Below are 12639 nucleotides of genomic sequence, written 5' to 3'. Positions count from 1 at the left end.
TTCCCTACTCAGGGAACCATGGTTACATAAGTAACCCGAGACGTTTGTCCTCGTTTTTTTTCTTTTTTGCAGTCCTCTCAGACAAACAATGTTTTTCATATTTTCCAATGAATATGGACAAAAAAGCATCATAAGCACTATTTGGATCTTTACTTATGTAAGGTAAACAGTGATAATTTTAATTTAGCTCAAAGGGAATCATTTAAGATTTTAAAGGGAACTCCACCATTGATATGCAAGGGAATTAGGACAGAATCACTGTTTTACGGCTGATCACTGAGACGGCCTGCGAGTCAGTGAGCGAGCCGTATGACATCAATTCTGCAATGGATATCTATATCCAAAATATAGTGAAAACACTATTAATTAGCACGGTAACAAGGTCGGCAGTTTAAGACATTAACTTGTGAGCACAAAACACAAGATACTTCTCTTTTCCATATAAATAAGGCTTTATTGGATAAATCTAAGACATATAAACTAATCTAACACATGAACACACGCATTCACACAAGTTTGCAGAAAGAGAGAAAGTGAGGAAAATAATTAGTTTAAGAGAATGAAAATGTGAAATCCCAAGTTTACAGCAATATGTGCCATTGTATAGATCTGAACAACCATCAATCACTTAATTAACCCTCGCACTGAGTTCCTCAATGAGGTTAAAATTGAGATTAAATGCACCAGTTCAGTTAGTATCTGGAGGTACTTGCTTTCTGTGTTGCGGGGTTCCCTTTCTTGTCTGGTTGCTGAAAGGGGTTTCCCGAGGTTGTTGATTGGCTGGAGGTTCAGTCTTGGGAAGCCAGTGGTTGGGCGTTGGCTGGCGACGCGGAGCTGTGGTCTGCAGTTGAAGGGTAGACAGCACTCTTCTGGAAGATGCGGCGTTAGGCTTAACTCAGAACACGAAACTCTCAACGGAAAATAAAACAAACTAAAGAAATAGAAATAGATGTAAAGTTTGATGAGACCAGGTGGCGTTTCTTCTCATGGTTTTGGAGGAGCTGGCGTGTAAGCCAGACCACGCTCAAAACTAAAGAAGCATGACTAGGAGTGAAAAGCTAAAAGCCGCATGGCTAAAAGCTAGACACAAAAAGTCAGACCCGCAAAAAGGCAAAAGGCAAAAGACCAAAAAGCGCGCAGTTTGATGGTGTCCTGAGTATTTAAACCAGGCTGTTTAACACCCCCAAATGGTGTTTTGACCAATTAGATGTCGTGTTTGCCTGGGGCGTTGTATATTCCTCCTCCCATTCATAAATCAACTGTTATCTCATCATTCACGTGATCTGCGTTTTTCCCGCTCTGGTAGAGTATACATTTTGGACATGATTTCTTATAATACGAATATGATACATTTGACCAAGTATTGATTGGAAGAAACGTTTCAAGCATGAATTCTTAAACTCACACATACCAAGCATGAATATGACCCCTTAAGCTCTTCAATAGTTATTAACAATACATACACAATAAATGATTAAGATATGATGGTTAAACATGTGGGTTAGATACATAATATGGAGTTATGCATAGCAATTATTAGCTGGTCACCAGTCCTTTTAGTGTCATTTAGGTGCATGGAAAGGCAGTTTCCGTGCCATTCTGTGAATGTATGCAGACCAGAGATTAAAATGTCTAAGGAATTTTAGTCTCTCTGTTCTTGTCGTAAAGTGGAGGAAGTCAATTTGAAGCTTGTGATCACTGTCACATGTTTCCATGTGGCGGTCACGCTGTGCATCTCTTTTGACCATTATTCTTGATAACTTGCCCCAAAATTGGACTTGTCAATGTGTTCTTTTGTGTTAATGTTGAAAACTGTTCTGTGACAGGGTCTTAGGTTTAGGCTTGCTTCAGAGAGGCTGGGGTCCGATTTATGACATCCTGTTGTCAGGGGCCTCTGTGGAATTTTTGTGACTCCTCGTGCCTCAACTCGGTTCTGACCAAATCTTAGATTGTCTGATTCGGTCTGATATCCTACATATATATATATTTGGCTGCACTATAATGGTTTCCTAATTCGCAATATGATCAAATTTGTGTAGGTGGGTGTGTTTAGGTAATTTGGCCTTGAAAATATAACATTTAACACAACTCATATTAACAAATTGACTTGAATAAAGATTTGTTCATTTTGAAGAAAGATGTCAAACGGGAGAGTCAGTAAAATGATCCAGTTTTTCTATCACTAAAGTTAACAATCATTTTATTATGTTAGCATAAAAGGACAAAGGCATAGAAAACCCAAGCGATCCCAAAACATACTATGAATTATGTCCAAGACATGAAACAAACTATAAACTTGACTTGACTATAAACAATGACCTGACACATGGAATAGTGTAACATACTCTACTTTAATACACAACAAACAAGACAAACAGGGCTAATGCTGTGTTCCAATTACCTCAAAAGTCAGATGGAGGAGCTGGTAATGACGTCACATCCAAGTGGACCTTGTTCTAGTAGAGAAGTCAGAAATCCTAGATGGACACGATATTTGTTAGCAATACCAGTTAATTAAAAAACAGCTGTATTTTGCAAAGATAATGACAGAGTTTCATGTCCACAAAACAGAGTTTGGAGAGTACTGTGTGCACCACTGAGTTTGAGACACAGACAAACATAAGGGCTAATAAACGATATAGTACTACTGTTTCTCTTCTGTTGATGCACCGAGCAGCCATATTGGATTCTGAAGATGGAGTTGCTGCAATTCCTCTTAGACAGTACTGTTAAAGTTCCTACTGGGAACTGGGAATTTCCAACTTCCAAGTACAAATGGAACGAGGCATTAAATACAAGACTATGGGTAAATCACATGACAAAAACAACCAATGACAAAACAGAACTGCTAAACAAGATAACAAGACAAATGAATATGGACCAGTGAGAGAACAGAACTAGTAACAATATAATAAACAAGTTACGTTTCAATGCAGCTTTAGAGCGTTTATGACCTTTTACTCATATCTGCTTGTTTTGCAGTAGTTTATTGTATATCATGCTGAGCACCAGTCATCAGAGGTAGATCTGTGCTTTATTTGTCAGCAAGAGTTCTGCTGATCAGCTGGAAAATACAATGCAGAATGCCATCAAGAGGTTGGAGCCTCCACATTGTGTTTGTGTAAAATGCCACTGCAGCTGAGTCCTCTGTGCTTTCACACAATAAAGAATAGAAGCCCTTAGGGACAAGAAATCTCTCTCTGTGTCTCTCACACCCCTATATTCAATTTGCTTTCTTTCTTTCTTTCTTTCTTTCTTGTGTGAAGAATTCTTACATTATATTGCTAATGGCAAGCATTATTTTTTTTTTTGCTTCTGGCTGTGTGGCTTTCATCCACTCCAAATACATCTGGGAGTTTCTATGCAATCTAATTTGAAAGAATAATTGATAAAAATAAATTTTTAGAAAAGATAAATATAGTATAGTAAGCATAGTACTTGTAAAAAGAAAAAAAAGAAAACATCTCATCTGTTTTTATCTGTTTTACATCTTCTTATGGTTTATATTGCAGTGTCTGCATATCTTCTGCTCTCTCCAAGATTTTTAATGTGTTTCTCTCTCAATTTCTAGATCAAGTCCAATATTTTCTGAGGATTTTTCTCTTGTTAAATTGTTAAAAGTTAATATATATTAAAATGGCCTTGGGGTTTCTGATCAGTGCATGAGAGTTAAGAGGGAGTGAAAGGGTTCAGAGGTTGTGATTCTTTCTTAACTAACTTGTGATTCTTTCCTAACTAACTTGGGCAATCTCCAAATTTCTTACCAAATTTTTTTTCTCTTCTTATTTAGACAACTTGCAACTCTGTGGTGGAATGATCATTCTTGGTTTGAACAATCTGTTCTGTGACGGTCATGAGCCTAGACAGTTACAGATATCAGAGTCCGTCTGTTAGGCTGGCCTTGGCTTTAGCTGAAGCCACTTGGTTATACAGTAGAATCGTTATGTGAAGAAAAGGGGTTTGAACAGGGTATAAGCTACTTTTTTCCCCCTCTCATACATTTTTTTTCACGTCTCATGACTTTTATCTTCTGAAACAGACACAGAGTAGCCGCTACTACTAACATGACTCAAAGTGACGGCTTGTTTGTCGCCCTGCTTCAGGGAAGAGGCCTGTTTTACACTAGGCAAATCTATCAAAGGAAAATGAATATGAATATGCAAATGAAACCCATCATCTCAAACCTACGTAGACCTGTACAGGAAACACAGCAGCATCTGACAGAACGAAATGGCCTTAATTATGTAAAATGTCAATGTGAGGGACCATGTGCTGCAACGGTGACTTATAATCACGGCTGCCCTCTGTCATTTGCTGTCTTCCGCCTTGCGTTTGTGAAGCAAATATAAGGACTGAGCCCTTTATTAATTATATAACTGTCTGTCATCTAATGTGATGCTGCCCATGTATGTTCTTTTTGGTTTTAAAGGTAATTAAGTCATGGTGGAAGTCAATCTCCCTTTTTTGGGGGTGTATTGACTGTGCTAAAATAATTTTTGAAGTCAATTCAGAGATTTGTTTATTGTCTTTAGAGCACTAATTTGTAAATAATTTAGTGTGTTTCTTTGGCTGATGATACACGGGGCAACTTTTTGAGCTAATTTGCCAGCCAACTTTTTTTGAGCCTTGTTGCTTGGGCAATTTCCCACTGAGAATGGGTAACAAATATCCCAACAAATTTCTATCTGGATACTTTAGCCCTGTGCCTCACCTGAGACACATCCACGCGCCTCATAACAACCAATGGGGAGGAGGGGTGGGCACTCTGGAGGCCTCTCAGGACTGGCTTACAAGGATGGACATCCTCCAGGGCGGTACCCATTCTGGGAGCCATGGCGGATCAGGTAGTTTGGGGCTCCATGGCGGATCAGGCAGACTAGGAAGCCATGGCGGAGAAGGCAGACTAGGAAGCCATGGTGGAGCAGGCAGACCAGGAGGCCATGGTGGAGCAGGCAGACCAGGAAGCCATGGCGGAGCAGGCAGACTAGGAAGCCATGGCGGAGCAGGCAGACTAGGAAGCCATGGCGGAGCAGGCAGACTAAGGAGCCATGGCGGAGCAGGCAGACCAGGAAACCATGGTGGAGCAGGCAGACCAGAAAGCCATGGCGGAGCAGGCAGACTAGGATCCCTTTAGTGTGGCGTCGTCCAGCGCTGTTTTCGCGGCCATCCTGCAGAACTCCCACGTATACTCCACAAAGGGGAGATCTCTGCAGGCTAGGGCGGAGAAGCGAGTGGCTATTTACATGCCACGTGAAAAAAAACAATGGAAAACAAAAGACTTTTCAAAAGGAAATCAAAAACACAGGGAGAAGGGGTGCCGCTTACTGCTTGTAGGTCCGGTATTCTGTCACGTCCGCTACTGTGAGGGAACGTGGAGTGAGGAACGAGGAGACGAGGAGTACATAAACAAGGAGACTTTAATTACATCCAAGGAACCAGGAAAACACACGTTGTAGGAGAGGTTGACATATACAATACCGGACCGAGAACTCAAAACAGGAAACACTTTAAATACACATGACTAGAGGATGGGATGTCGAGACACACCTGGAACTAATGAAACAATAATTAAACATGAGGGAAAAATGGGCCATGGAACACGTGGGGAGAACACAAAACACGGAACAGAGTCTGACAGTAGTAAAGCATGATGTCATGATGATTTTTTTCATAAAGTTAAATAAAGTTTTAATATTCAAAATGTTTGAATGCAGTGAGAATTTTCAACATTTTGTAATAGTATGATAACTATAACAACAATACAATTTACATTTTTTTTCTAAAATATAACAATATATTTTAGAACAGAGGAATGATATCATGAAAATCACTTTCAGATCTTTTTTTTTCTCCAGCTGATGAATGATAAAAGCATTGCTAGCCAATCAGAATCCATCCTCGAGTATTTAAAGTGACAGGCGATAGGACTGAAGCACTTGCTTATAATAAACAGAATGTCATCATCCATTGGTGTGGATGCTGATATTGTTATCATTATAGTTGTCTTTATAGTTACCATTGTTGGTGTGAATGAGCCTTTAAACCTAGATAAGCCCAGGCAGCTGTAAATGAATGCGTAATTTCTTAAGAAGGCGACACATCTTACCCCCACTTTCCCTTACAGTGCCACCATGAAATGAAGAAAAATGCAAAGAAAACACATTTTTAAGCCTTTATCATTTTCAGTGGTGTGCGCAGTGAAGCATGTTGAGACATTTGATGGGGTCGGCGCTGTGAACGTGTGATGCGCGTGCATGCATGAGTGTTTGACGTTCTGGATGGCTAGGTCAGCAGCTCCCGCTGTCTTCTCGCTGACACTCAGGCTAAAAGCTCTCACAGATCATAGAGCCCAAGGTCAGGGTTGAAAACTATCAAGCTCAATCCCACCCAGATTAAAGCCTTGAAGGCCGATTGAGTGCTGCTTGTTGACACAAAAGAGAAGTAAACACAACATCACTGGAGTCGGGAAGACAAACAATTGAAGGGCTTTGGGAAAAATGAGCATAGCTATCCAACAGCCCTTAGGTTTCTAAATAGCTTTAAAGAAGTTTTATGAGGAGTAGATGTCAGAATTACTGGTGTTTTGGCCAGTATATACCCAACTTGGCAATGCATTGATGTAAACATTGTAAGTTTATCTTCTGTGAATGTAAACAGACAGGACAATCATTATTTGTACAGTATTGCATCAGTAGCTTTGCTTGCAGTGTAAACACATGTAATCTAATTGACCTTCTGCTGTTTAATATTGCTAATACTTTTATTTATTTATTTTGTTAAAGTATTTAAATTTTTTTTTTTTTTTGTAAAGTAATAAGTGTTTATTTAATCATCCTTTCCTATCAAAATGCTTGCTACAGATGCAAAAACGCAGAACATCCAACCTGATCTGAATTCAGTGTGTAAACGTGATTGAGACAATGTGAGGTCGTATATATTTTTTAATGTGCAAAAATTTCGGACGAGAATTTCGGACTCAGTGTGCAAAGACCTTAAGAGCTATAGCACTGTTGTTATTAACTCGAATTTTGCAGTACCTGTCTTGGAAATTGAAATATGTGAAGTCTCCTGTAGCTCGTTTTTGGCTCTAAAAAGAAACTGTCTGCAATTCATATAAATGTGATTGAAAGGAATAAGAGTAATAAACAAGTCAGTGCATATAGATTTATTAGATTTTTTTTGTTTTCTTTTCACAGGTGATTCTGATTCTCACCAAGCTGTATGACTTTCACCTTGGCAGTGTAACGGAAAGCACTTTATGGAGGTGAGCTAAAAGCTACCATCTCTTCCTCTCTCTCCCACACCTCTCCTTCCATCTTAGCTCTTTTCCCGTTCTCCATTACACTTTCTATCCAAGGCAAAGTATGTGAGCGATGGCAAGCGGAGTTATGTGATTTTGCCTGGAGCGAGGAGCAGTAGTATTCACTTCAGGAACTATTCCGTCTCAAACAAGAGCAGTGTTAATTTCATATTCACAACGTTAATACGTCACATTTTTGTGGACAAAATATATATATATATATTTTTTTTTTGCCAGTTGTATTAATTTATACCATCAGTTGGAGAGTACCTAAGTATAGCCTGTTTCTTAACTATTTCCACATTTAGAGCAGAAAAAAAGACTACGACACTGATCCAAACCATAGAAGTCCTCTACAGTCTAAATTCAATTTAGTTTGTCATCCCTTTGTAATCCTTATTGACTCTGTTAGATTCTCGTTTACTGGTGTTTTTGGACGCTTTGTGCAATTGAGAGTGATAGGAGCAGCCTTATCTTTCACACGGTCAACTGAACACTTCAATTTGGACAGAGAGAAGCCTCGTATTTAGGTGCTTAAGTCTGACGATTTGCGATGACGTCTGATTTGAGATGACAAGTGCAGTGCTCTTTTCATGAGCTGCTGTAGGGCAGAAGGGTTTCAAGGTTAATGGGTTTTCTGAGAATACACTGAATGATTTTCCTAGTAAAGGATGTGTTTCATTCTATGTGCAATATAAGTACAGGCTACGATTACTATATTACGCCGTAATTGTTGTGCAATTAAGCAATTACTATACATTGTCAAATTAGGGAAAAAAAGACTTGGAAGTCAATTATACTCTATTTAATTTATATTAAGTTTTAACTCAATTTTAAAGAATGGAAGATTTTGTACTACATCGACCATGTCTGATCTGTTATTTGTAAATACAATTAATTACAATTATTATTATTATTATTATTATTATTATTATTATTATTATTATTATTATTATTATTATTATCATTCTTAGGGTTATGTACCAATCTGAGCTGAATTGAGAATCAGTTCCTGTATTTGAATTGAGGTAGCAAACATGATGCAGAATTGTAATTTGAATATAAGGAAGTTAAGATATTCAGTAGATATTACAAGATATTAAGTATTGAATAAAAAATAAAAGTATAAAAATAGTATGTATATATATATATATATATATATACTATTTTTATACTTATTTTATTATTTTTTAATCATATTTAATAATTAGAACAGGGTGAAAAACACTTCATTTTCCACTTAATTTTCCAAATTGCTTCACCTGAGTTTCTTTAAAATGCAATTTAGTAATTCTCTCTCTCTCTCTCTCTCTCTCTCTCTCTCTCTCTCTATCTCTCTCTATCTTTTTTAATATTTTTTTCTTTCCCCACTGAGATAATTTTACCTGTTTTAAGCAAAATGCACTTAATTTAGTTCCCCCTCCCCCTCGGAAACAAGACTAAATATCTTAAGTCATTTGGCTTATCTAGTAAAAGTATCTTGATTTAAGAATCTTTAGATATTTCGACTAGAAACAAGACAAACATACTAAGTAAGATAAGCCATTTTTTTGCAGTGCACAGTGTTAATTATTCACAGTTCTAATTTATCATCACATTTCTGCGTGTTTATTTTATTTTTCTTTATTACTGATGTGCAGGTAATTTGAATTGATAAAATGCAGAAAAAAACATAAACTGGTGATGAAAAGAAAGAACACAATAGCTAGTTAAACACAATAGCCTACCAACTTCAAATCAACAGCAACACAAATACAAGCACAAACCTGACTGTCATGACGAAGACTGAATTCTCACACAGTTGTGTAGTCTGGCCTGCTAAACCCTGAGGCTCTGTGCAGCCTCACTTTTAATGCATCACAATGACTGCTCCCACAGCATTGAAAGTATGTATTGACAAAATGATGGCTCGCTAATACTCAGTTTTCCACAAATCAGGCCTCTGGGGAGTTCTGTGCTCATTTACACCAGCTAACAACAAATCTAAGCGCAACCCTGGCATCGATTGCCATTTTCTTTCTGCGTCTGCATTTAGCTTTGGTCACTGACGCTGTTTCATGATATAATATACTTCAGGGCCCACACATCTTCATTCTTAATTGAGATCAAAGTTCAATTAAGATGGAGGTGGATTTTGAAGGAGCAATTGGTGAAGTTTAGTTCCGCTAGCAGAAAACTAGACAGCTGTTGACTTTTTGAGAAAGGTCAGGGTACGAGCATCGCTGTGAGAAACGGCGTGTCAGTTTTAATGAACAGCATGACCTTAAACAATGGAGCCGGATCAGTCATTTTTCCAGATAATATTCAAAGTGAATGAACCCCTCTGTGTGTGGATGTGAAGGAAATATCGATGCCAGTAATAGAACTGACACTTGTTTTGCTCAAAGCACTGTACCTCTTTCTCATGCAAACATCCTGCATTCTCGGAGGAAGAGGAAACACCTAATATCTTATTTATAATTCATCAGCACAAATAGATGAAAAATGGAACTCTTAAGTTCTGAAATATTGTTGCACTTGATTAGAATAGTAGTTCATTTAAAGGTGCAGCATGTAAAACAGCTAGCGGTTGAAATTGCTACTGCAAACTTGGCCAGGCAGACATAACTTGGCAAATGTTGTTATTTCTTTTTAAATTTAATGCTGTTGTGTTTTTATGTAATTTTGATATGTCTTATTTGGTATGTTATTCCTGTTAAAAACCCAATAAACATTTAGTTTAAAAAAAAAGAAGAAGAAGAAAATAAATAAATTGTTACTGCAGTCCAAATTCAAAATATTTGAAAGTTGTTTTTTCTGTTGTTTCTTCAGACTCAATGCTTACGTGGGTTGCAAGATTGAGGAACACCTTACACTCTAAGTTGATGAATTGATTTATCCGCATTTTCATTTGCTTTTTTATGCCGATGCTTTTCAGGTTGTGTAGAATCTGATTTCTGACCCACTTTTTTTGCTGGCTTCCATGGCTGCAGTACGCTGTGTTTTCCGCCAACCGCCAAGTGTCGAAATATTATTGGGTAAATTTGCAGTATGTGAAATCACACACAAATATGTGAACTGAGCATGTTTTCTTAATATCTACAAATGTTACAGTATTTTTATGCTTTAGTACAGTCCAAAAAAAATTACCCAGCATTTTTAAAAATCATTATGGAGAATATTTTTTTTGTACCAATCAGGCAATTTTTTATGCTTTTTATTTTAATTGTTTCTAGAGTTGTTTATTCTTGTAAAAGAGGGGAAATATGATGGTTGCTCAATTTTTACTTATTTGTTTAGAAACTCTGTGTATGAAAGATGCAAATGACATCTGCTTTGTACAATGAAAGTATCTTCAGTTTAACCAAGGTGTTCTTCATAATGGTGCAGAAAATGTTAGAAATGATTGTATTTTCAAGATAATGTGAATAGAGTTATTACTCTTCAAGTATTTGCATCAATTTGTGCACTGTGTGAGTGTGAACAGAACTCAGCGATAATTATTTTCAAGCATAACATGATGTGATGTACCTGCTGCTCTAAAACTGCATATAGTTGCTTCTGGACCACCAATCTCCATTGCATGCTTCCATCTGACGTTGCTGCCTAGGGGGGTCAAGCAAGGGTGACCGCTGACAGACTTTCAAATTGCATCATTTTGGTAGCGGCAGGTCCTATATAGAGCTGATATTTCACAGGTCAGCGCGTGCAACACCAGTCAGACCTTTCGGAGCAGGACTTACCTGATGTCCCTGACCTTTTAAAGAAGTCAGAACTTACCTCTCAGCGAGAAGAAAAACAATAAATTTGCCAATGTTCATTTTCCCCTGGGATTCTTTTTGTGCCATCTCTTATTAGGGGGGAAAATAATCTAGATGTTTTTACGATCTTTGTGGCTTCATGGAATTGACATATGCTAGGCTTCCAAACAATGCACTCCGATCAGACAAGACAGACATTTATATTACAGTGTGCCACAAAATATATTTTTTTAACTCTTATGACCTCAAAATAAAACATAAATATCTTGACTTTTATGAAGTAAATAAATATTATATTATCTATCTATCTATCCATCCATCCATCCATCCATCCATATTATGAACTCTAGTTGCTATATTTGACCGTACCTCAACACAGCTCATAAACCTCAGGATTATGATTCCAGATTTAATATATAGAAGATTTATGAAAATTCTGTGGGCTCCTGCTTCGCCCCCTCTCCGTGCTTTCTGACGACGATCATAAATCACTAACGATTATTATTCAGAAGGTCATTTACCACACTCTATTTTTTTATTGATATTCTTACCTTTTTAATTACACTCTGGTGGGACTTCCCCTTATATCCTGGAGTCAACTCTAATTTAGTGTCTGTCATAATAATAAATTGAGAATATCATCATTGCCATCAGCATGTGCTCACTAGACTGGATTTGCGAGCGGTTTTCTAGTTTCAGAATCAGCCTCAGAGGTACTTGTTATGTTTGCTGTAATCAAATTAAAATCCCATCAACACACCAGATGTGTCAGAATTGGGAGTCAGACCGTTCCCTGTCCTGCTTTAGCGGCCCTAAGGGTCTTTCATTCTAAGGAAAATATGCTAAAGAGATGAATAGAGTCATATACTTGACAGATAATCTCTGTCAACGTAAAGACTGTGGGTTTAAAGGTCTCATTTTCCTTTTATCACGGCCCCAATTTATTTATTATAATGACACGTCATATTGTGCTTGACTCCAGAGCTTATCTGCTGAATTGAGTGCTCCGTTGATGAGAAATCTGGTTTCATAGCAGTTTTTTAGTGTTTAATGTAAGTGTGTCAGGAAAATCAGCAACTGACTTATCAGCACTGGCTACTATACAGAACAGGTCGTTTAGTCCAGTTCAGACCAGAACCATCAGAAAATGAAAGCATGCACAGTTGCCATGGTTTGAAACTCTTGAGCTGCATGTGCTCTTGTAGAGTGCTAAAAGAAGTATAATTAGTTTCCATTAATCTAGTATCAGTTTTGCTGATATTCTTGTATACATGTTTATCTAGATTGAAATGCTAGTGCTTGCAGGGCTGTAAAAAAGTAGCATTATGCTTTAAACTTTGGTTTGTGTTTCTGTATAAATTAAATAGTGCTTTGGTTTTGTCATGACACTCGGTGGACATCTTGTTTTCAGTTGGCTGCACATACTAAGAATAATATCACTGTACAGTGATGGAATTAGAACAAACCCATAAATGCAATGTTGGATTACTATTAAAATATTTTTAGCACCCATCTTTGTTATTAGTAGGCTGTTTGGGGTGTTTTCAGTCTGTTTTGGAATTTTATTAGAGGGTCACTTAATGGCACAAGTCAAAAGAG

General features: G+C 37.5%; 1 protein-coding gene across 1 annotated transcript in view; it reads left to right on the top strand.

Annotated features, from left to right (window-relative positions):
* LOC107568133 (VPS10 domain-containing receptor SorCS3-like) overlaps positions 1–12639 on the top strand; it is a gene marked incomplete at its 3' end in the record, with an annotated part of 190162 nt that overhangs the window by 150446 nt on the left and 27077 nt on the right. Inside the window, exon 3 of the mRNA XM_016253989.1 lies at positions 7197–7264. Coding sequence (XP_016109475.1) covers positions 7197–7264 — 68 coding nt within the window. The remainder of the gene's footprint in view (positions 1–7196; positions 7265–12639) is intronic.

This window comes from Sinocyclocheilus grahami, unplaced genomic scaffold (genome assembly GCF_001515645.1).
Source record: "Sinocyclocheilus grahami isolate Dianchi unplaced genomic scaffold, SAMN03320097.WGS_v1.1 scaffold1219.1, whole genome shotgun sequence".
NCBI classification, from domain to species: Eukaryota; Metazoa; Chordata; class Actinopteri; order Cypriniformes; family Cyprinidae; genus Sinocyclocheilus; species Sinocyclocheilus grahami.
This window is presented reverse-complemented; position numbering and strand designations above follow the sequence as displayed.